This window comes from Pteropus medius, unplaced genomic scaffold, assembly GCF_902729225.1.
Source record: "Pteropus medius unplaced genomic scaffold, Ma_sr-lr_union100, whole genome shotgun sequence".
Taxonomy (NCBI): Eukaryota; Metazoa; Chordata; class Mammalia; order Chiroptera; family Pteropodidae; genus Pteropus; species Pteropus medius.
This window is the reverse complement of record NW_024349799.1, coordinates 17098773-17124301: the sequence shown is the minus strand read 5'-3', so window position 1 is coordinate 17124301 and position 25529 is coordinate 17098773. Positions and strand designations below refer to the sequence as shown.

Sequence of the window (25529 nt, the reverse complement as noted above, 5' to 3'; positions counted from 1 at the left end):
ACCATTGTCAACTTGGGCATCTTCTTATCTTTTTGGGTAGTTTGTGGGCTGGGTTGTTATACCATACTTCCTGGATGGAAATACCCTCTTTGACTAGGGTTGGTAGGGAGAAGAGGGAGGTTGGTTCATTATGTCAGCATTAGCAGAAGAGGACCTGAGTGTCCACTAGACTGTACTCCCAGGATTTACTGGCCTGATCACTTAGGCTTGGTGGCCACTTGATCACAGCCATCTTTGGTGAAGTATAGGAGTGTCTCGTTGTATAGGCCAAGAGGGTTGGGAAGTTAGAGTACCTCTCATCTGGAGGAGTGAGGGAGCTAGCCCTGACATAGTACAAAGGATGTCTTGGAATGCATCCCTCTGCATCCCTGTGGTTACTGTTTGGAAGGATATATATGGACATACATTCATGACTGCCACCACTTTCCCTTCTTGGGCAATCCATCTGAGCACTTTTCTGTTGACCCAGGATGGGGCCTCCTAATCCTTCTCAACACAGGAGTCCATGTAGCTACTCCCAAATGACTGCAGTTGGCAAGTGAGGAACAACTTATTTGCTATTTGGCCTCTAGTGCTAAAGTTCTGTCCACAAAATATAGTATCGGATCTCATTCTTTTTAGTAATAGAGGCATTACGGTGATATTTCTGTTATGATATATTTACCTTTGCCTTAACATGAGTTAATAATTTATGTTTAATTTTTAAAGTGAGATAATTGATGCCTTATAAATCCTGTTTCCCCCCTAAATTTGGAAAGGTCATTTTTTGGTGGGTGAAGTGGCCTGTAGCAGGAATGGCTGGATGGGAACGATATGTGCCGTCTGGAAAAGTTTTCAATTCAGATGAACTTTTATTTGGCAGGGAGCACTAGATAGGGAGGACTGATCAGGGGGAGTGTTCGTTATTGGTACTGTTCTAGTTCTAGGTGGTTAATGGGGATTTATTATATCATGAAAACAAAGAGGAAAAAAGGTTTTCAGATCGTCATAGGAAAAGCTGATTTTTATAATTCTTAAAACTTTCAAAATTTGCCTGGAGGTGTTTCTCTAAAATGCTAAGACATTATTTATATATTTAAATGTGATTACAATAAAAATTAATTGGCTCCAAAACATTATCTTGGAAATGTTGCCACCCACCCCCTGAATATGTTGAATTTGTGGTATTAATCTCTATTTTACAGTGTGGTTTGTTTCTAAATAGCGGTTATTCTAGAGTGCTCTTCTTGAAATCACTTAGGGACATAAGCTGTACTTTGTCTCTTTTAGGAAAGAACAAAAGATGGTGTCAACTTTTGTCTAATATTATTTCTCTAATTTGTCTATTTGTGTATTTGTCTAATATTATTGTTTTAGCTTTTAAATGACTAAATTTTTAGTCAGCAGTCTGAGTGGTCATGGGCACTCCATTTCCACCGATGTGCACACTAGCTTTTGATTTTTTCATAGTACTAGCTTAAAGAACTCTCTTTCTTTTCTTTGGTCAGGTAAGCCTCTCCAGTTGACTCTGCAGGCTTGTGATGTCAAAGGAAAAGAAGAGAAGTCGGGACCTGAAAACCTCCTTGTTGAACCGTGGACGAGGGATGGTGAGTGGTGGATCTCTCCGTCTTTAACGAATGAAAAAAAGTCTGTAGTGTGCTCACTAGACAGCTGTGTGAAATCACACACTGGCCTTTGAAATTTTCAGGATATGCAATCGTCACTTCAGGTTAGCAGTAGTCCATGAACCATTTCCTTACTAGTGTTGTAATATGATAGGTGCCAATCGCCTGTAACAACTTAAAAGTTCTTCAGAGCCTTCAGTTTTGAAAAGCAAGGACTCTTCCTCTTGAGATATAAAGTTACCATTTTTAAGTTCAAATTGTCTTTCTATTAAATAATGTCATCAGTAGTAAGAAACTCAGTGGATTAGTAGCACTGTGCAGCTGAAAACATAATTTAAGAAGAAGAATATTTCTCAATTTGGCTGATGTAGTATTTGAAGTGTGTGGAACGAACCTTCCTTCCCTAGTATCAACTTGATAATCAAGTAAAGGAAAAGGAATGTTCCAAAAGTTATCAAACATTGAAAGGAACGGGCCTTACTGCTTTGAATTTGGTTTCCTCTTGGCTTTCCTCACAGCAATACAGACCTCATTCATTCTCAGTGGTCGCCTTTTCTCTGTCCTGTTTCCTGTATTTTTTCTTAGTACTAGTGAAGTAAAGACCTCTGGCAAAACACGATAATCCCATTTGTACCTCCTCTCTTTGGTGATCTTCTTAAGCAATAGACTCTTGCACTAGACAGTCTTCCTACAGTCCTTCCTGAGCAGCTCAGCCTCTGTAGAGACGTTTTCTTCACAGCATCCATCTCCTGCCACACTAAAGGCCACCAAAAGCCGCTTAGTCACCAGCTTTTAAAGTGGGGTTGAGAGGAGTTGATGGTTATTCTTCAGCTTTTCCTTTTCCCCCCCACCCAGGAAAGGCAAGACCACTCTCTGAGGAATTGAAATTTTTATCTCTGGAGCATGTAAGGCAGAATATTCCGGAAACCAATATATGGATTTTTTTATACTGTTATCACTATCCACTGGAAATCTCTTCTGTTTTATCTTTTTCTTTTTTTACTTATAACCATTTGAAATCATGTCTCCATCTATTCCTTTTTTTTTTTTTTTTAGAGATTTTATTTTCTTAGAGCAGTTTTAGCTTTATAACAAAATTGGAGGAAGGTACAGAGATTTCCTGTCCCCACACATGCATAGTCTCCCCCATTATCCACATCACTCACCAGAATGTTACAGTTTTTACCAAGGATGAACCTCCATCGAGACATCGTAATCACCTGAAGTCCATAGGGTACACTCCTGGTGTTGTACATTCTGTGGGTTTAAACAAATTTATAATGATGTATATCCATCATTATAATATCAAACACAGTATTTTCACAGTTTTAAAAATCAGTATATAGATTTTTAACACTATTCTAATTTTGAAAGGACCACAGGTTTTTCTGCAGCTGTTAGAAGTATTTGCCAGCTCTATGTCTGGTCTGATTGCAAAACTTTGTTATTCTCCCTGTCTTATCCACCCACCTCTCCTCCCTGGGGTGGATGGATTTTGTAAACTAGTCATAGTTTGTGGATTTGTTATTTTCGTTGTGTATGTGGGATGTAAATGGGTATGGGAGGAGACTCAGTTTCTTTTGGCCACTCCTTCCACAACCATCAATGTCTGTGTCTTGTAACTCAGAGTAGATTTTGGTCTCTCTTGCTCTTCTACAAAAAATGAGCCCATGGATATAGGTGGGACAGGGGAAAGGCCTCACAACCAGAGCTGTTGGGTCTTCAGGAGTGATTTGTTTCTTCCCGTTACAGGAGGAAAAGCTCTTTTCACTGGTACACTTCAAGTTCCCCAACTGTGGGGAAGTATCAGTTCTAGACAAGTGCGACTTGCTGCACAGAGTGCCAGAGAATGTGAATGTTGATATTCCAAAGGGCTAACCTTCCTGTGATGGCGGCCACTGGTCTGGTATTTTAAAGGAATACAGGGTGCTACCAATAGAACTGCAGAGGTAGATTTAGTAACTTTCTAAAATCTGTAATTGCTTATTTTTTTTTCTGTCATTTTAAGAGAATAAATTGGGCAAGTGGCAATGATGTCAAAACAAATGTGGCTTTAAAATATCACAATTAGACACATGAGCTTGTTTTTTTCCAAGAAAAGGAGGCATAAAGGTTTTATTTATTGACGTTTTAAGCTTTATTTGTTTATTTGTTTTGACCTTAAAAATGCTTAAATCTGTATTTGGTGGCAATGTTGTTTAAAAAGAGTCTGATTCTTTTGACTTAAATTATTGCTTCAGCTATTTTGAAACTAATTAAAAGTGCTGACTAAGCAGTTAACATCTGTGCAGTATTTCAGCCTTTACAATAAATTTGATTAGATAGAGGCATCTAGATCCCTGGGAAAGTAACAATTCAATAATTGGTACAGTTTTTAGTATTATTGTTTAGTGGAATTGTGTGATATTCTGGCTATGTGGTTTCTTAAAATTATCTATAGAATTACTGTTTAATAGAACTAGATCATATAATAGTTTGTCTCTGAATTAGTAAAAGTTCCTTTGGATTTAATTTTCTTGGTGACAAATTTTGCATAATGTCTTTTGGAAATTCCACTTTGCAAATTTTTGTGCTATTGAACTCAGGGTAATGAAATGAGAAGCATGAAATAGCTTTTAGTCTTTTAATCTTGCTAAGGCAGAATGGGCGAGAGCAACTTATGATCCCAGGAAGAATAGTTGGTTGGTGCTGACTTGAGCGAATATATGAATTATATCATTTACAGAGAAATCATTGAAAGAGAAAGGTAGCCTTGAGCCTAGCAGCAGACATTTTTGTGAATTATTAGAAGATAATTAACAAAAACAAAAAAGGTCTCATACAAATGACATATATGAGACTGTGTGTCTCATACAAATATAAAGTGAACATATATCAAACCTTTTATTTATCTCACTAATTACTGAAGAACCAGTAAGATGGTACAAACAGTTCAAAGGAGAATTCATAAAATGCGCATAGACCAATGAGAATGATGACACGAATCTACAAATAGATACAAAATTGGTCAGTACTTGTAAGGGGAATCAGCAGTGTTTCCACAGAACACAATTTTTATTTTTGTGCATAAGGATCATTTGCATTACTGTCATTAGTCTACAGTTTATAGAATTGTAAAATAGCACAGAGACAATGAAAGGTGACCATAACTTAAAGAATGTGCTACACAGAACACTCAGCAATCTTTTTTCCATTTGAAAGTCTTTCGCAATCTTTGTTGACAGAATGTTCTAGAAGCTGTCTAATCCCTCTCTCAGCCTCTAAGCCTGCTTGCTTTTGTCAGCCTAGTTGAACATCAGTCATGGTTTTAGGAATGGCTCAGAAAGATGATTGATTATCCAGTGTTTTGTCTCTTTGAATTAAAAGCACAACCTTTATAAACATTTTTGTTTTTGTATCATTACTTCAGAGCAGTGCCGCCTGTATGGTTGAGATGATTGTGCCCAGAGGAAGTTGTACCTGGCCAGTGGTCTGTTACATAGGGGTTTATCAGTGTGATTACATCTGTCCAAAGGGGAAATCTTTTTCTAATTTTCAGAAAGCACCAGATCAACTAGTTATCCCCTGCCTTAAAGGATTATTTTTGTTGCTCTTAATTCTTAGGGTTATAACAAATAAGTAAGTCTTCCTAACTTTGGTTTTTACTTTATTGTAGGTTTTCTTACAGAGACTGGAAAAACCAGAGCAAGTACTATTTTTAGTACAGGAAATGAATCTGCCTTCCAAGTTACACAAATCAGAATTATGGTAATTTTTATTCTACCTTCTTTTAGCAATATTACTACTGTTTTAAAATATAGAATTACATTTCAGAGGTCCATGTCATTGGTTTTTCATTGAACCTTTAATGATTGATTATTCTGTGTCAGGCCTGTAGCAGAGGGACACAAAGGTGAATAGATTGTTAAGTCTGTGATTGGTGTGAATATAAGGATTGAGAAAGGTAAGAAATAATTTCTTGGGAAGCAGCTTTCTTACTTTTCCAGGACTTAATGTATTTGAAAGATTGTTTCATTGGTTTGATTTTGCTTTAAGCTATTTGAATTTAACTATATTATTTGGAAACCAAACAGCCACAGAATTTTGCCCCTTTGATGTACTTTATCTAGATCTCTGTTTCCAGGTTCGACGTGGTGGCATTGGTGCCCAGTGTGGACTGGTGTTTGCCTATAACTCATCTTCTGATAAATTTCATGCAGAAGAACATTTCAAAAGGTTTGAAAAATATGACAAATGGAAGCTTCAGGAATTCAGGCAATTTGTAAAAAGCAGGTAAGGAACAGAATAAAAACTTTTGTAGTTAGTAAAATTGTATACATTCTCTTATTGGTAAAATATGCTTTCTTGTCTAACCTATCCTCAGTGACCATGAGCATTCATTATTACTAAGAGCATATGTGAAGATGTATATTTTTATTTGTTCATAGACTCTTACTTGGTCCCTTCTGTGACCAGACGTACACCTCTTCAAGACAGCTAAGTAATAAAACGTGCCTGACTTGTGGGCAGCCTGAGGTCTTCAGTCTTACTTAGCCTCTGAGAAATTTACCCATATCCCAGCCTTCCTCCTCCTAGTCATACTTTTATTGAAAATATTTATTAAGCACCAACTATGTGCTAGGCCTGATGCTAGGCACTGAAGATACTGTAATAAGCAAATTGGCATAATTCCTGCTCTTCGGAGCTTCCTGATGAGCTCAGAAGACAGAGGCTAAAACTGGTAGTGTCACAGTATTATAAATACTAGGTGGGTGTCCTGGGAGCACATGGCCGAGCACCAGACCTGATCAGGGAAGGCTTCCTGGAAGAGATGTTGTTTATAGTGAGAACTAAAGATGAATTAGAGTTAATTAGCCACTTGAAGAAGTAGAAGGAGAATGTCCTAAGCAAAGAGAAGAGTAGATTTGCGAACTCAGAGGTGAAGTATGGTATCTTCAAGGACTGACAGGTTCCGTATTGCTGAGGTATACTGTGAGGTGGAGAGCGGTGAGAGATGAAACTGGAGAGTTACGAAGAGGGCAGGTCATTAAAGCTCTTTTTGTCTCTGTTTCAGAGTTTAAACTTTATATTTAAGGCGATGGCAGGGGTGGGGGCAGGGAGTGGGGTAGAGTTCTAAGAAGAAGGAGAGCAGATGCATGTTTTAGAAGCACTGGTTCATGCTGTGTTTAGCATGGATTGGAGTAGAGCAAGCATGGAGGCAGAATGAAATAGAGGAAGCTGTCACTGTCAGCTAGGAAGCCAGGGGTGTATTCTCAGCTAGAGCAGCAGTAGCAGTGATGGAGAGATGTAAACCGATTTAAGAGACAACTTGAAGGTAAGAGCAACAGGCCCTGGGAGTGAGTGAATGTACAAAAGAATAGGGAAGAGAGCTTAGGCATCAATGAGTCCTGGAGTTTTGGCCTAGGCAGGTAAGAACATTGATAGTGCCTTTCTCTGAGTTAGAAAATATCTCAGGAAAAACAGGTTTGAGGGGAAGATGGTGAGCTCAGTTTTGGTGTTGTTGAATTTGATGTTCTAGGAGGACTTTGAGATACGTGATAAGTAGATGGATAAACAGGTCAGAGCCTTGAAGAGATGTTTGTGCTGAAAGTATGAGTATATGGGCTGGGAAGAGAAGAGAACTTAGGTCAATGTGCTAAGAGGCACCAGCATTTAAGGGGCAACAGAGAGAAGGAGGCTGAGAAAAACAGCTGGAAAGGCAACAAGAAAGCCAAGAATGTGTCATCATGAAGCCAAGTTTAAAGAAGTAGGGAATGAGCAGTTGTGTCGAATGTTACCCAGGAATCAATAAGATAAAGTCTAGGAGTGGACCTGTTGGATTTAGCTGCAGAGGTTGTTGGTGGCCACATGGGCAGTGTTGTCCCCTTATTACTAATAGCAAGTTAGAGCTCATGATGCTGAACCCTAAGCTTGCTGTTTTTGCTACTATATTTCACAGGCAATGGGATGCTGGAGTTAACAAAAGCCTTTGTCATCCAGCACTGTACTACTAAGCTTTAACGTACCAGATGAGTCACCAAGGATTGTGTTAAAATTAGAATTCTGATTCTGTAGTTCTAGGTGGGGCCTAAATCTTTCATTTCTAACAAGCTCCCAGGTGACTCTGCTGCTCCCCATCCACGGACCACACTTCGAATATCAAGGATCTAAAATAACTCCCTCTCTCTGTTGGACTTCCTTTGGTGGCATCCCTGACGAGTGGTCATTCAGCCTCTCTAGAAAACTCTTAATGATGGAGAAGTCACGGCACTTTAGTAATTAGAATATGTTCAGTTGAAATCTACATTTGTAATTTTGACTCAGTGGTTTTAATTCCAGCCCTCTAAATGAAAATGAACAAATCTCACTTGCTGCTAAGGTGTACTTCCCATCGTGGATATATGCCTTTTTAAAAGATGCTTTTGTTTTTTAATAACTAGAGATTATACTTGTTTTTAAGCAGCTATGTCACGCTCTTGGACATATTAAAATAGTTCTTTTTCCCTTAACCTACTGTCAAACAAGACCTTACACATCTTATGCAGGATGGGTTTTTTTGTTGTTGTTTTTTAACAACAGATTTTTTTTAACAACAAAATGCAGGGCTTCTTTCTACTCCCTTGCTGACTTTACCTTCTGGTTTTAGCCTGAACTACTCCGAAATCTTGATTTGGTTGTTGTACATATTATCACCCCCTCTCTAGTTTGGAAATCAAAATGTTAATGTCCATGCACCTATCTTCCTGCCTTTTTTTTCTGTCCCTATGGTCAGGCATTGGTCAGTCTGCATGCTCCAGGATCAGCTGTTTGGTTGTTGTGATATATAAGGGGACTAATACTCAGCTTTCTTTTCTCCACCTTACCTGTTATGCGGTGCAGTGAATGAGATTGCTTTTCTCTGCTTTTTTACACCCTGCCAGCTCTCTATAGCTCAAAGTTTTCTTTGATGTCTCCCAAAGCGGGAATTAAAAAATCCTCAAACGCACAATATTGATGAAACTCATCGATATGGTTTTGGGCTAAGACAGATTGGTTTTAAGGTGAATTATATCATGAAATGTGTATGCTCAGAAAGACTGATGTTAAGGACATTTTTTTCCTCTGTGTTAGAGAACCTACTCTCAGTCCTTTGTTTTTTTCCTCTTCTTGCTTTGAATCCCCGGGTTTGCTTTGCTTTTACATATGTAGTAGTCACATGATGCTAGCTTGTTAGCTTTATCACAGACTAAATAATGTAAAGTTTGAGGACTGTTACTTGAAAAAACTGCATTTTTCTCCTTCTTAGTTATTTAGTTCCTGAAAAGAGAGTGCCATTCACATATCTAGTTTTTTTAAAAGAAGTGGCACAACATTATGCCCCTTAAGCCTTGAGGCTGAAATGCTTTCTGGAAGGACTTTTTAAGGAATAGGAAAAAATACTGAGGCTTGTGAAGGCTGGTTTTCTTATTGGTTCATTTTGTTTTGTTTTGAGCTCTAGGATCTGAAAACTCCCCAGTTTTTACCCTTCAGTTGTTACAAGTGGCCCAGACCTCTGGCTGGTCATATATACATAAGCCAAGGAAAGAAACCTGAACCTGCCTCTCCTTTGTATCTTTCCAGAAACACATACCAGCTGGTGCATTGTACTTTACTCCTGAGTAGCTCATCTAAGACACCTTAACTCCATTCATTCCCACTTATCTAGGGAAGCAGACTTTCTCTTTAGTTTCCAGATTATATTTGGGACTAATAATAGTTCCCATTTCACAGATGAGGAGGCTGAGAAATGGGGAGGAAATTACTACCAACTACCTCATGTGTTCAAAAAGGCACCAAGTACCCCATCTAGTCCTTGATTATTAATTGAGTTAAATGCTACTTAAGTGGTACCTTATTCATTAGACCCTTGAAAAGATGTTTGTGATTAATCTTGTATTTACAGGATTAGCTGCTCATCTGATGACCTTGGAGAGGATGATCCTATTGGCTGGTTTGAGCTGGAAGAAGAGTGGGATGAAGCAGATGTCAAGTTGCAGCAGTGTAGAATTGCCAAAGTAAGCATTATTGAGTTGTGACCTTCACATATTTGCCCACACCTCTCATTTTATTCTGTGTTTATTGAGTGGTTATTGTGTATCAGCCCTGTGCCAGCACTGGAACCCTGGAGGTGAATCAGACATGATTGTGACCCTCAAGGAGTTCATAGTCTAATGAGAGACATGGTTGTAAAAGGTACATGATATAGGCTCTGATAAAGGGATATATAGGTAGCCCAGAGGAAGAATAGCTAACAGCCTGGAGTTCACTGGGGAAGGCTTCCCAGGAAAGGTTGTGTGAAGCCAAGTGTTGAAAGTTGATTAAGCCATCATCTTTAGCCAGGCTAAGATATGTAGAAAAGGGCATCTCAGGCTGAGAGAACATCAAGTACACAGGCTTAGGTGCAAGAGAGGTGTGTTTCCATAGCTATGAAAGGAACGGTGATTAACAGCTACTTAATTTTTTTAACTTCTAGTGTAAATCTTATTTAGAAGCTTAAATAGAGAAATAAGAACTGTCTTTGGGGTTTATACACAGTAGATTCTTAGTAAGTATTTGTGCAGTTGAGTAGTAGATTCTGAAAGGCTCTCGACAAAGGCTCTTTCACTGTAGGAAGCAGATAGTTTGCACAGAAGTTGGGCTTTGAAAATGGCTTTAACTTTGAGCAGACAAAGCTATGTCTTGGGCTACCAGCACATGTGTTGCATGAATCAATCAGAGGCATTGAGAAAACAGGCATTCATTGACTATTTTCACCATGTGTCTGACTTCTGTTTCAAAATGACTATGCCATAGAGCAAACATCTCTTCATCCTGTCTTATCCTTTTTTTGCCTTGAGGAGGGAATAATGCCATTTCTTTTATTGTAATGCCATTTCTTTTTTGTAATCTTTCCCAAAAACTGACTTCATTCAGCATTTGTATTGTCTTTTTCTGTTTGTCGTAGATGCTGGATTTACATTTTGTGTCCCTAGTGTTAGGCATACTGGTACCTAATAAATTATTAAAGTCATAAGAGGATCTTCCAGGTAGGCCTTTATCTCCCTTTCATCAACATCCAGGGCTTCTGAGTCCTTCTCTTTAAATCTCTCTCATTCTAGTATTTGATGGTGAAGTTCCTCTGCACTCGTCAGGAGTCGGCAGAGCGCTTGGGAGTACAAGGCTTGAGCATCAGTGGATACCTCCGGCCTGCAAGAGCAGAAGCAGAACAGAGCATCATCTGTGCTCACTGCAGAAAGGATGTGGAGGAAAGTGTCTGTGGGGCCACGTTGCTCCTCAGGACCCTTCAGTTCATCCAGCAGCTCGCCCATGACCTGGTAGTGTTTCTTCAGTTGTTAGATCTTGCTCCTCTGGGAAAATAAACAAGTGTTCAAGGAAGTGAACACCAACCAGTAAAACCTGGCCCTGCTGAAGCCATACAGTATGAATGAGTATAGAAGTCATTATATGCTACTGTGGTGACACTGGAAGGCCAAGGGGAGTGAGATATTGGGCACTGAGGGCATCATTCAGTGAAAGACGAAGTAGCATATGGCCATCATTGTGAGGTGTCCTGGCATAGACTTACAACAAATTTTAAAGATCCCCAGCTGTAGTTGCCAGTGGTAGACTAGGGAGTTGAAGAAAGTTTATGAGATTTATATCTTCTTTAAGTCTAAGAAAATTATTCCTGAACTGTAGGTGAATTCTGTTTGTTTACTAAAAATACCAAAATAATGTCAGGATTTGAAACATTTGTATTTTTTGATACGGAGTTCTACAGTCACTAATAAAAGCACAGTGACAACTCACTCAAAGGAATATTCCTGAGCCATCACCATAGAGAACATGGCTTACCTCAAGAATCCAGTTGGAAGCCTCTTGCATGGTGTGCAACAGTGTCTTGACCTTCATTCTGCTTCAGGGCACATTCAGAGGCTGGTGACTGAACTTATATATGGCTTGTTTGGTCTTTGTTATTCAAACACTCCTATCACAGCAGAAAACAGCAAGTGAAAGGGAGATGCTCAGGAATAGCAGCAGCAGGTATAGCAGAGTTAGTCTTTCAGCCTACATGTAGGGAAGGGTCAAAACAGTAGAGTCCTGGACAGTAATCATCATCAAGTGAAGACTCTTATATTCTAGGTGTGGTGTTAGGAGGTCAGGGAGCTTTCGTATGTGTGTGTGTGTATACACACATTTACATATGTACATATATACACCACACACATACTCATATATTTTAGGAAGTTTCACACTAAAAATAGTTGTTCACAGACTTTTAGTAGTTAAGAGTAAGCATCAGTCATTTGGGAATTTTACCCATGTAGAGCTACCTCATCCTTTAACAATGAGAAGTAAATGAGCCATTATATTTCTCTAAATGCGTTTTTTAATTTTATTTTTTCTGATCTTTATAATTTTTTAGGTGCAGCAGAAGGAAAGTTGCTTAAAGTATAAATCTTTTCTGGACTTTGCGGGTCTTGATTTGCAGATCTTCTGGAATTTTTACAGTAAATTAAAGCAAAAGTAGGTCAGAATTTGCTATAAGGTGATAATCATATTAACACAATTGAAGACATTGAGTATTGCTATAATTTTTTTCTTCTAAATTTTTTTTTTATTTCTCACTGGTTTATATTGTTCTGATTTGAAAGATGTGGTTATTATGGAAATAATACCTAGAAATAAAAATAAATAAAATAATATTTTATAGAAATTACACATTTCTACAAACCACTGTATTTGGGCAGTGTTTTCACAAATATTTTCTCATTTGATTATCGTTAGGACCTTGTGGGATGAGCAGGTCAAGTACTATAACAGTATCCACATTTTCAGATAAAGAAACAGAATCAGAAGTACATTTCCTTGCCTCACAGAGAGCAGAGTCAGATGGGTCTGTATTTGCAGACTCTACCTAGTACAGTGTTCTTTCTGTTCTACCTTCCTTCCTCTCATTTGGCATTCTTTTACTGAGCCTGATGCCTAGAGGAGAGTCTTTTGTAGACAGCTATTTGGCTTTGGAGGGTAAAAGCAACTTGCCTTTTTGCTTTCTGATGTTCTTTGTCTTTCTATAGCCCAAGAGAAGAATGCATCTGTGCCCAAACTCTGCTTCTGCAGCTCCTCCAGAGCTGCTTCTCGGTGCTGCAGGGAGATGCATCAGCTGCCTCTGAGGATGAAAAGGCTCCATGCAAGAGCCTTAGAGGGGCAGAGGACGCCAAGGAGCTGTACACCCATTTATGTGATGGTAACGATTGATTGTTTGTTTGTTTGTTTGTTTGTTTTTAATGTGACCTTGCATTGGTAGCCTGCATGGCCTTTTGCTGTAGAGAACAAGGGGTCCCATGATCATGTAAGCCCAGGAAAGAGATTGCTTCTTTGGAAAAAGAGTGTTTCCTTTGATGCTCTTTTGAATCATTGTTTTGATTTCAAGATTTATTCCCTCATTCACAACTGTTCAATCTTTACTTTAGCTAAGACACAGGGATGAGGTTAGTAGGTTCAGGGGGAGAAATTGTAATGATAATTAAGAATAAAACACATTAGTTAATGCAGATATATATAGTAAGTGAATAGATAGACTATGTTAAAGCTGATTCTATTGTTCATTTTTATCAGTGGTGGATAGGGTGGATGGAGACTCTGTATCCATGGAAATATTAAAACAAGAAGTCAGGAATACCCTTCTCAATGGAGCTGCCATCTTTTTTCCTAATCGACAGACCCGGCGGAACCATCTCTTCACCATGATGGTAATTATTTACGTTAAAAGTATGGATTCTATTTCTGAGGTCTGTTGGGATAAAATTTATTAGTCTGTTTTCTATGAATATCTCGTCGGTTTTAATTTTCCAAATATAACAGAGGGCCTAGCCAGAGCTGTAAAGAATAAAACAATAATAATTATTTAAAAATGATATAGCTATAGATTATTTTTATTGCCTATTTAGACAAGCAGCTAATATAATTAGTAATAAAAGTTTGATGAAGAAAACTAGATATAGCATTTTAAAAAGGCATTTTTACATGCAACAGTTAATTAACGAATAAAAGTGCTCTGTGAGATGCATAAAAGCCTATAGAAATGAAGGAGGGAACAAAAGAAGCATAAAATGTGGTTTCCCATGCCAAAAAACTGCAGTCCAATTGGAAATGCCTGACACATGGAAAAACTGACCCCATATGCAATAGGCACTTAGAGCAGAATCATACAGAGGCTAAGTGGTTGAGGACTGTTTCAGAGAGGAGGAAGGATCTTTGATTATATTTTAGCTGTCCACAAAATTTGCATATCAGTTTGAGGGACTGGTTTTCACATTTTGAGTTATATAACCTTTGACATCATCCCTGACCTGACCCACTTGACTATGGGGAGAGTTTAGTCCTGCTTGTGTGCCAAAAGCATTTACAAGGCAGCTAAGCAAATGACTTTTTTGCTGGCATGTGTCCCACTCAAAAAAATATAGTATATGGGACCTCTTGAATGACATCGCTGTTTATTAGCAGAGCAGCCTACTCACTTTCCCTTTGCCCATCTTTTCTGACAGCAGTGGTAAGGGTTACATTTTTCCCTCATTCTGATTAATTAGATAGTGTTGCTGTCATTTGTGACCATATCTTCTCTCTCCTACCCTTTTGTGCCAGGCAGGGCCTGGGGTCTTAAATCTCCCTCAGTGCCTTGCATAGCAGCAGGTGTTCAATGCATTAATTGAATTAAGAAAAAATAAAAATGCCCCTAATGTAGCCCAGTAGCCTCATCAGGAGGTGTGATTCCTATAACTCTCACCATAGGCTGTTCTGTCTTATATAGAGAAAGCTTAGATCCTGTTTAAAAACAAAGCTCACAAGAAATGCACTTTGACCCTGACTTTTCCTCTTGCAATGGCATGCCCAGTGATGTAAAGTATTATACATCTTTATGAGGTCATCTTAAACGTTTGCATCGAGCTTTGCTGCAGGAAAACTTTGTTAACTTTAGCAGTGAACAAAAGTAAATCTGCCATCTTCTGTTTAGATGGATGGTTCTGCTCCCTCTTAGCACTAGGCCAGGTCTTAGTTGGGTGCTGTCAGATGGTCTGCTGACCCTGGCTTTCCTCATGTTTGGGAACGGTGGGCAGTGACATTTCATGCTGCTCTAGGTTGCTGGAATGTCATGGAATAGATTTTCTGAATGTGCAATTTCTTATTTTCTAGAAGAATGCCACTGAGCAGGAACACAAGCAGTCCCTGCAGCTCACTTTCCGCTCACTGTGCACGTATTTTAGGTAAGTTTATAATTCTCTTCAATTGTCCAACATTTCACATCTTTGCAAAGTTGTTTTCTTGAGCTGTCTCTTCTTTTCATGTGCTTTTGGAGTATCAGATACTTCCCTCTACTCAGCCAAGTTTCTGGAGTGAGATATCACTGGTCACAGGAGTGACTAAAATAGTGGTAGAGTAATAATCTTATCAAGAGCTTATCTGAGTCCCAGTCATTATAAGACAATATAGGGTTGAACTAATCCAGGATCTCTTTGAATAATTCAGTTTCTAAGTAATTTTTGAAGACAGACTGAAGCCAAAGGAGTTTGGGGTCTATACTGAAGTCTAAAAACCCATTACGTTAAAACTCAACTGCAGAAGCACAGAATGGTACTTTAGCAAAAGAAATATGCTGGGAGGGAATGACTTGGAGGTTTTTGAATGCTTTGACTGCCAAAGAAGCTGATGGGCCTATAGGTTGCATTATTGGAGGTACAGACTCTTAAAGGAGGGTGGGAACTAATAGCCTGGGCTACTGTCTGTGGATACCAGAGTTAGAGGGCTCTATAAAATGTGTTTCAAGGATGATGAAAGAGGCCAGGGCTGTCATGTGAGGAACACTTGAAGACACTGGGAATGATTAGCCTAGGTTATCAAGTTAGCAGCCATGAGGTTAGGTGTATTTCCTATTGATGGTCAAAGTGATTTATTTATCAAATTTATTTCTTGAAATCTCTTCTAAAGATTTGAGGATCTTTGAACCTGTGCATACATAAAGACATGTGGATAGACAGTGGCACAGACCTAGCTGGGACCATAGCTTTTTTCCTGACCCAAACTCCTCACATCTTACACAACTGCCACTGAAATCTTGCTAGGTTCTTTTTTGAAATCTTTCGTTAAGAAAAAAGTATGAAAATCTCCTTCCTGAAACAAGGTGTCATGACTAATTTGTGTTCTTTCAGTGATAAGGATCCAGGCGGCCTTCTACTTTTACCTGAGAAAGGAGACCTGGCTGACATGAATATCAGTGAAGTACTGGCAGTCATGAGTACTCTCCTCTCTGTTGCTGCTCGAGAGGTAACTATTGGATGCTCCCTGATTTCCTTGCCTTGTGCTTTTAGGAGCACATGATATAGTAGTCACTGTGCCGTCCCCTTTAGCCCTCATTTACAATAGGAATGTAGCTTTCTTCCTTGACCATTGTACATGAGCACAGAGGTTTCCCAGCCTTCCTTGGCTCCTGATCAGCCAACTTCTGCAAATGACCGAGGGGACACTTCTGTGACATGTTTTTTTCACGCAGCGGTGTTTTTGAGATTCATCCGCATTGATGCATGTGCACAATATTCCCTTTATGAATATGCCACAATTTTAATTTGGAGGGATAGTTGGGTTGTTTCTAGTTTGGGGCAATTACATAGCAATCACAATATGAACATGTCTTGTGGTTCTTATGTGCAAGAGTTTATCCCTAGAGGTCAGGTGACTCTTCAGAGAAACTCCAGAGAGTAAAGATGATGATTAGAGAGCCATAGAAGGATGAAGAATTGTTATTTTAAGGTGGAAGAGATTTGACTGAGGCTCAGGGGAAGGAGCCAAAGAGAAAAGGGATTTGAAGATGTGAGAAGGATATAATTGGGCAGGTCCCAGCAGCTCAGGTGGAAGGAGGAGCGGTAGCTGCCGAACAACCCATCTTTGTAAAGGCTCTAGACGTGCCATGGCCCATGGGCACCCAGCATGGCACGTGCCCGCCCCGCTGCCTCGATGGCCAAGAAGAAGCTCAGCTCCACTGAGGAGGCAGCAAAGGAGGAGCTTAAGAGGAGGTTGGCGAGGTTGTCAGCTAAACCTGCTCCTGTAAAAGTGGAAATGAAGCCAGAAAAGGCAGCAGGAAAGGCTAAATCTTCAGACAGAAGTCTGCAAACAAAAGGGAAAAGAGGAGCAAAAGGAAAACAGGCCGTAAGAAACTGAAGATTTACCTGCAGAAAATGAAGAAACTAGAAACGAGGCGAGTCCAGCCCTCTGATGAAGCAGGAGAGAAAGAAGCCAAGTCTGATTAATATCGTATACCATGTCTTATCTGTGGTCACTGTCTCCCTTCTTGTACAATCTTGAGGAATATTTTTATCAACTATTTTGTAAATGCAAGTTTTTTAGTAGCTCTAGAAACATTTTTAAGAAGGAGAGAATTCTACCTCATCTCATTTTTTAAGTGTAAATCCTTTTTTTTAAGACGTAAAATCATTTGCTGGTCGTTTATTTTTTGGTACAACCAGAAAATAATGGAATATTGAACACGGGAGGCTTTGATTGTCTTGGGTATCAGCTTAACATTCCATAGATGGGGGTAATTTTTATATCCTATAACACAAAGCATACTAAATGGCAGTTTGGAGTCAATCGTGTATTTAATATATCTTGAACATTTAAATTACTTCTGTTCTCATGTTTTTGGTAGAATTGTTTCCTAAAGAAAATCACTCCTTGATCTTGGCTGTCCTTCAGAATTTTGTGTAACATCTTTGTCACAGTAGTCTCAATTTTCCTAGTAACTTTATTAACATGATGTGAAAGATTGAAAATTTGGTTATGTAGTATATGATATTAAATTGTGAATTAATGGAACTTTGATGTCAGTGTTACCAACATTTGAATATATTGGTACTCGATATTCTATTGAGGAAAGCTAGCCTCCAAATTTTAAGCTGGAGAGTCACTGGAATAACTGTTTAGAAAAGAATCACAACTACATGACTAGGTTTTTTGGTACATACGTTAAGAATTGTGTACAAATTGAAGTGTCTGTATACTTCTCAAAACAACCAATAAAATCTCGATTATGAAAAAAATAGAGATATAATTGATGGGGTAAGGTTCCTGAGGCTCAGAAGGAACCTTATGAACTAAAAACCATTTGTAAAAGTTCTGAAAAGCTGAGGGCAAAAGAGGAGATTTCATAATACCATCTTTCTTGGTCACTTCCAGGTTGAAAGCTCTTTCGTGACCATTCCCCATTTCCCTAGAATTATCTTGCCAGTGATAGCTGCTGTCTTAAAAAATGCCCTTGGCTGTGTTCTGTGAGTTACCTTGTTGTGAACACTTTCTCTTTGTCTCCTTCCCTGTAGTGTGAGCTGTTGATGCTCAATGGGGCACAAGGGGAGGTTGGCTCTGTGCTCTTCTCCCTGTTCTGGTCTGTCCAAGGCAGCCTGCTCTCCTGGTGCTACCTGCAGCTAAAGAGCACAGACTCTGGAGCCAAAGATCTTGCTGTTGACCTTATTGAAAAATGTGAGTTTTAGGATAAAATCCATGAAAACAAATAGGTGGTTGGATTTTGACTCTATGTTTGTACTCACTTTAGTACCTCATTCATTGACTGTGCATTTATTTGGTTTTATTTTCTTGATACAAATCAGATTTGTCTTTGGTTTATTTTTTTCTTTTTAAAATGGAATTCTGTGGCATGCTTTTTTTCCCCAAAGTTTCCTGTCTGAATGTAGGAGTATGCCTAAATATTTTTATTATGGGGTTGGGTCATTTCACAACCTAAACATTGCCTTTGCAGTTATACGGCACTGTTAGTTGATGCTGCACTCTTCAGTAGAGTCTGTTATACTTGCTTTAATCAAGTCATCCAAAAAGGAAAGTCTTAAACTTTAACATTTAAGGTGTATGAGCACTGCTGTGATCTTTGCCAGTTACTGAAAATAATCAGTTTCATAATCCGTAAAACCACAGAAAATTATATGTAACTCAGCAGGTTCAGAGAAATCGTAAGTGGGAAATTCAGCTCCATCAAACTTGGTTTCAGCAGCTAAGACAAAAATGTTTACACTATTGAGCCCTGCCACATTAAGGCTTGTCCCATCAGTTGGCACACCTAAGAATGGGCCCATTATAAACAAAGGGAAAGGAGAGACTGACAAGAGAGTCAGTCAGCCATTTAATTTCACTTATGAAAGTGAAATTTCCACGTCATTGAAAAGTAGCAAAGACATCAATCAATCAGTCAATCAATCACTTTAAAAGAAATCTTTTACTGAGACTTGTACCTTTTCCACCCAGAAGAAAGCATTTGTATGACATCTCATGGTCTCATGGCCCTTCTGATGTGGAATTCCCTCCACAGCTTCTATGACAGCTTTGCCCTTGATGGCCAACCAAGTGATATTTCTGCCGTATGAAATATTAATTATTCTCTTTATATTTTGGTAGATGTGGAACAGTTTTTGGCACACATGAGAGTGATTTTGGAATCCCTTTTGTCGCAGTACAGTGGGAAAACTATAGTAGAAAAGTTATGTAATTCAGTGTTTTCAATGGCAGCTCGTCAACTGGTAAGACAAAGTGGCAGCCATTTGTAAAGGGTGGGAGGGAGTTGGATCTGCACCCCCAGGCAGAGTCTAAGGTGGACACTAAGTGCTTCGTTCATCTTCCTTTAGGTAATCTTTCTGCTGGACTTTTGCACTTTAGACATTTCCCACTGCACACTCTTAAGAGAGTTCAGTACTCTAACAGAGCTGTTGAAGAAGCTCTGCAGTGACCCTGAAGGAGGACTGAATAAGGTAACTCGAATTGGCACTTGAACCTGCTGTATATCCTCTCTTAGGAGCTATATGATCATAGTTAAAGAAACATACCATGAGAATAGGTCTACACAGATAAATTGCTTCTGGAACACCCCCTGTATTTTATCAGTGGTTTTGCCAACAAGGGTAAATGCCAGTCTGAATTGATTTGGTGTGGTCATCGTTAGAAAGGAGACACAGAGGAAGCTGTGCACAGATTAGTTTCATCACTTTATAGCACATGAGGTTATATAAAAACCATGTAAGTGAATAACCAGATTGAAGTCTAGAAGAGAAAATATATGTTGCAAGGCAAATTAGAAGGGTTGATATTTAAAAGAAGTTCTCCCTCACTTAACCTTACAGGGTACAAATTTGTTTCGTTATCTTGTTTGAGTCACACAACAACTCTGGGAATAAAAAAGGCATATATGAAAAAGCCTATTTTAAAGGGAAAAAGCAAAGACTGAAAAAAAAAGTCAGGGGAGAGGAGTAGATGGGCTCAGATTTGCTAAGTTCTCAAATAGGAATTTAAGGTCTTTAAATTCCTCAGTGTTTTTTCTACTGGAAATTCATGCTACTAGTGATTTGTAAGAAATTGTTTTGTCATGGTTAGAAAAAGCTAATCACGGGGTTATTGTGGTGCAGAAAAAAAAACACACATCTACTCTGTAGAATGATAAGTGTATGTTGATCTATATATGTAGATGGTAATGTTGGGTATATTTTTAGCCTGTGTGATGATCTGCGTAGGGATGTAAAAGGCTCTTCGTTTGGAGCATTGATATAGGATCACAGTTTACTGCATGTGGCAGGATGTAAAGTGATGAAAACCCTTCTTTCTTAACTCGTTTGTTTGCATAGCTGGATGTCGAGACTTGGCAACAGGAACGGCCAGTGGTGTTACACACGTGGACTAAGGAGTCTGCTCACAACTATGAAAATAATTGCCATGAGGTGTCTGTCTTTGTTAGCCCTGGGGCAACGTATTTTGAGGTGGAATTTGATGAGAGGTGTGAAACTGAAAAAAGGTAAGGCACATGTTTTTCTTTCCCAAGCAAAAACGGATCCAAAATGAGAGAAGGACAGTGATAGAGATTATGCTTTCACAGGTATGATTATCTGGAATTTACCGACACCAGAGGTGGGAAAACACGTTATGACACAAAAGTTGGCACTGATAAATGGCCCAAGGTGAGTGGCATTCTCAGAAAGAGATAAAATGCCTACTTCTGCATCAATTCTTCTCCTTTTGTCAGTCCTTAGGGAGTAATAGGTGTATGGTCTTTGAAGGGAAGCACTTACATTATATGTTTGGTAAAGAAAGGGTTTATATCAGAGTTCAGCAAACTATAGCCCGTAACCTATTCTTGTAAATAACGGTTTTTTGGAACACACTCATGCCCATTGTTTATGGATCATCTATAGCTGCTTTGACATTGCAATGGCAGACTTGAATAGTCGTAACAGGGACTATATAGCCCAGAAAGTCTTAATAATTTATGATCTGGTTCTTCGTAGGAAAAGTTTGCCAACCCCTGGTTTATATCACATTGTCCGGAGTAAATGGGGAGTTGTAATCATTCACAAGAAGGGGCCAGTGGGCACAGGAGTACCCAGACCATGGTGGTGAAAGCCAGAAGTCCACCTCACAGCTAGGTCTGCATGGTCTCCAGGGCTGGCTGGCTCAGTGCTACTTCAGACTGTGACCTTCCCTCTGTTGTCAGTGGTCTTGGATGAGCTCAAAGGAATGGGCAAGCATGAGCTCTGGCTGAGTAGGTAGTGAGTAGATGGGCATCTGAGGTTTAGAAAATTGACCAGCAGTTTTCTGCCAGCTTTGCTTTTTCATGAGGTGCAGTTATAAATTTTCCGTTTCAGTCACCCCGTTGTACATTTCTCCTTTAGTAGTTTTGGTGGGGTAGATAAAATATAATGGTGAGACTATAGACTGATTTTAAATGTAGATTTTTTGAGTCATAAAGAACATGCTGCCTTCTCTAGTCTGTTTGACCACATGACTTTTTTGTTTGTTTCTAGAAAGTGACCTTTAAGGCTGGTCCTCGGCTACAATTTCTCTTTCACTCTGACAGCAGTAACAATGAGTGGGGCTACAAATTCACAGTCACTGCCTATGGCTTACCCGATGTTGCTGTGTCTTGGGGGTTGGATTTACAACTCCTTGTTTCCCGACTGATGGGACGCCTTGCTTCCCAGTGCATGGCACTCAAGTCTGCACATCGTAAGTCCATATGCCTTTCCTTTCCCTTCTTGCTATGGTCACATTGAAAAGCAAAGTGGTACTCTCTCATTAAGTCGTCTCCACATAATGGCAGAGCAAAGGTATTGATAAAATTCCCTTTCAGTTTCCTTTCAATCAGACCAGATTAAAATATCCACTTGACACCATGGGGAAAGGAGCTGGATTTTACCAGCATTGTCATCCTTTTTTTGTAAGTGGTATACTCCAATGAGAAGGCAAAAATATAGAATAAATTAACTGTATATCTTTTAACTGTGTGGGTATTTATGTAAATATATGTAAAGATGTGAACGAAGATTTTATCTGAAAGTGATTTCTTCAACTTAGTTATTAAATCCATCCAAGAAATAAGAATTATTTAGAATACAACTTTCTAGTGTATTTCTATATCATTTCTTCAGTTTTTTTTTATTTTAAAAAATATCATAGAAAAATTGCGTAATGGAGAAAAGCCAAGGAGAAAAGTCATCCTTAATCCTAACACCTAGAGATACTATTATTAAAATTTTAATTGATTTCTACCTAGTCTTTTTTCTGTGTCTATTCATAAGCACATATATGGTGAGTATTATTAATTTTTACAAATTTAAGTTTATAAATTGCAAATATTTCCACATAATTAAACATTCCTAAATGGTATCTTGTTATACCCTAGAGGTGGTTCACATTCCGTTTTCAGCTTAGTATACAGATTAGTCATTTCAGAAGTACCTTATAACTGAAGCTGTTCCATAGAATGGTAACTATTCAGGACGTTCTTATGGCTTGGGTTCATCTTGGGTATATGTTCATGAAAGTTCACAATTATGTTCTGGTAAATGTGGGTGAATTCCCTCCAAGTCTTAAAAATGCTCAAGTTTTAAAATATCTTTTCATCATTAGTTCAAAGACTCTCAATGTATTAAGGAAAAAAAATAGAGCTCTCATAAGACTTCTTCTCTTTGCAGAGTTAGGAAGTAACATGGCAGTTCCTCAGGCAAAAATGGCATTAGTCTTAAACTCACCCTTGTGGAAACCTGTCTTCAGGCATCAAATAAGTCCAGAGCTGGGATTAGAAGCAAGCTGGCCCACTCATCCATACCAGGATAGTAAGGAGGTATTTACTCTTCTGTTGTTTTTCTATATGGAATGGAAAGTATTTACTAATATTTATTACTGTATAATCATTTATGTTTATGTCTAATCACCCCCCACTAAGCTGTTAGCTCCTTAAAGGCAGAAACTATCTCTCATTCATTTAGTGTCCCCACTGTGTACCACAAGGGTCAGTGTGTAATGCACATTTAAAAGCATTGAATGGATGTCTCTTCAGTGAAATATAATAGTCGCTCAGTAAATCTCTCTTGATGGAGTTATGAAACAAACAAGTCGAGTCTGCTTGTAGTGACCTCTGAGTTAAAATTTTAGAGTAAATGATATATGCTATACTTTTTGTTCTCCATGGAATGATAGCACATTATTTAGGCTTATAATACTTAAAAAACTAAACAAGTTTGCCCATTGTCTCTTTTTTATCTCTCCTTCCCTCTGTCTCTGCTCTACTACATTTCTTCCCTTCTTCTCTCCTCCCCCCACTTCCAAGTTATTCAGTGGTTAATTGCTGAATCCAGGAACTCTTCCTCAGCATCTCTTCTCCTTTACCTCTCTGTTAAATTTGGTTCCTTAGACCCTCTTTTCTTTTGATTCCATGGTAGTCTGTTGTCTACTCCTACATCTAACCAGTCCATTAGCCTCCTTTATTGACCTGTCTTATTTCTCCTCTAAACAGTAGGCTTAATTCAGGCTTTCTCTCCTTTCCCGCAACCCACTGAGACTATCCTCTCTTCTCTCTTCTGCTGTCACAACTGTGTGAATAATTCCTAAATGTCAATTTCCAGCCCTGTTTCTTCTCTCAGGCTCCAGTTATGTACCTTCATCTTCCTATTAGGTATTTCCATTTTAGTGTTCTGACTCCTTTTAACTCAGAAGCATAAAACCAGGATGTCCCTTCTGACTTCTCCTATTATTGCCATTATTGTTTTCCTAGGCACCAAGCCACTGTTCCCTAGCATCATCTTTGTCCCACCTTATTCTCATCTTTCCTGTCCAGTCAGCTACAAGCCCTATGGATTCTTCCTTGTGATGTTCTTCTATTTTTGTTCCCTCTCTTTCCATCTTTATCCAAGCCCTCATCTTGTACTCACATTGTTACATTGGTACTTACCAAGTTTTTTTTTTTTAATCACTGCATTATCTTGTCATTCCACTGCCAAACACCATTAATGGCTCCCCGTTGCCTACAGGGTGAAGTCTAAACTCCTCAGTGTGACAGTCAAGGCTCTCTACAGTCTCCTTTCACCTTACCTATCTGACTCTAGTTCCCACCACTCCCCAGCTGAGACTTCAGGCCAGGTCAGTCTCCCCACTGACTCTTAACTTCTGCTAATGGTTATGTTCCTCAGGACCAAACCTGCCTAATCTTCACAGTCCAGTCCAAAGCCCATATCCTCCAGGAGGCTTTTCTTAATTACTTTAACGTGCTAGGAATTCTCTCCTGTGAAATCTCAGCACCGAGTGTTCCCTTCTAGGCATTTGGCACTTCATAATCTTTTGCTTTATGATAGTGCTAGTTTTAATGCTTTTAATGTTTTATGTTTACCTTTTTTTAAACCCATATATCTGTCTGGTCTCCCCCAAATAACTTTAATCTTCCTGAGAGTATGCACTGTGTTTTGTACTTCTGCTTTGGCCTAGTAGGTGTTCAGTAAACTTTATTTTTTGAATGACTGTCTTAAACCTGATGGTTTTTGTTGTTGTTGTTGTTGTTACCAGGTTAAGAACATCCCTGATGATTCCTGCCACCATTTTCTTCTTGATTTTGCACAGTCAGATCCTGCTCAGAACTTCTGTGGGCCATATTCAGAACTTTTCAAAGGATTCATACAGGCATGTAGAAAACAGGCCCCAAAGACAGATATAGTTGCTGGTTCCACTATTGATCAAGCTGTGAACGCCACCTTTGCTGCTCTGGTGTATCGCACTCCAGACTTATATGAGAAGCTGCAAAAATATGGTAACTTATATTACAGGGAATATTTTTCATCTGAAGGCCAATTGCTAAGTTTTAAAGCCTATCTTAAGTGAAAATTTTAAAATATTTTGAAATATAAGCATATTTCTACAACTGTAGACTTTATCTTGTTAGTTCTCTTTTGCCAGTCAAAAGATTCATGACCAATTTATAGTTGTAGATTAGAATATATGGCAAGTTGTCTTGAGTTTCCTAATTAGCAGATAATTTGTCTTATCCAAAATTCTTATGAAAAACTGCCAAGAAGTTTAATGGAAAAAACCTTAACTCGGGCTATAATCCCAGCTTAAAAACTAGAAGTTAGGCAGCTGCAGGTTAATCAGATAGTTTTCTGCACTTTAGTATCCTTATTTGTAAAGGTTTAGATTTGATTAGCCTAACATTCTAAGAAATTCTAATTAAAACCAGAATTGTTAAAGTAATTGAATGTGCTAGTAACGAAGGAGGAAAACGTACGTATTAACTTTCATCTTTAGATTTGCAGCTTCTTTGTAGCATCCCTGCCAGGCTTCCTTTGTTGATAGCCTGCTCCTTACCAATTCTTTTCCTTGTGTCCCTCAGGGACACCACTCTGTGTGTTTACTGTGTAGCCTGCAGCCTAACAGGACCAAAAGAGGGAGGGTATCTCTCTATTCATAATTTTCAGGGAAAAACATTTCAAACCCTCCTTAAAGATGAGGTATGGGTTTTACCAAGCACTTTGGCAGAGTATGTGTTCTTTCCATGGTACAGATGAAATAAGCAGAGACAAATGCTTCCTTCCATTAGAGTAGGTAATTGACTGTTGATCTTATTATTATTGATGTTATTAA

At 38.8% G+C, this 25529-nt stretch overlaps 1 protein-coding gene across 3 annotated transcripts in view; it reads left to right on the top strand.

Annotated features, from left to right (window-relative positions):
* ZZEF1 (zinc finger ZZ-type and EF-hand domain containing 1) overlaps nucleotides 1-25529 on the top strand; it is a 106277-nt gene that overhangs the window by 32152 nt on the left and 48596 nt on the right. For 2 of the 3 annotated variants that reach the window (XM_039886406.1, XM_039886408.1), the window contains exons 9-26: nucleotides 1488-1586; nucleotides 5260-5351; nucleotides 5728-5876; nucleotides 9505-9616; nucleotides 10700-10915; nucleotides 12007-12107; nucleotides 12659-12828; nucleotides 13200-13333; nucleotides 14775-14845; nucleotides 15788-15902; nucleotides 17948-18107; nucleotides 19035-19156; nucleotides 19262-19384; nucleotides 20252-20418; nucleotides 20500-20581; nucleotides 21425-21626; nucleotides 22595-22743; nucleotides 24459-24699. In XM_039886406.1, the coding sequence (XP_039742340.1) occupies nucleotides 1488-1586; nucleotides 5260-5351; nucleotides 5728-5876; nucleotides 9505-9616; nucleotides 10700-10915; nucleotides 12007-12107; nucleotides 12659-12828; nucleotides 13200-13333; nucleotides 14775-14845; nucleotides 15788-15902; nucleotides 17948-18107; nucleotides 19035-19156; nucleotides 19262-19384; nucleotides 20252-20418; nucleotides 20500-20581; nucleotides 21425-21626; nucleotides 22595-22743; nucleotides 24459-24699 (2505 nt within the window). The remainder of the gene's footprint in view (nucleotides 1-1487; nucleotides 1587-5259; nucleotides 5352-5727; nucleotides 5877-9504; nucleotides 9617-10699; nucleotides 10916-12006; nucleotides 12108-12658; nucleotides 12829-13199; nucleotides 13334-14774; nucleotides 14846-15787; nucleotides 15903-17947; nucleotides 18108-19034; nucleotides 19157-19261; nucleotides 19385-20251; nucleotides 20419-20499; nucleotides 20582-21424; nucleotides 21627-22594; nucleotides 22744-24458; nucleotides 24700-25529) is intronic. The other variant, XM_039886407.1, reaches the window with a different exon arrangement.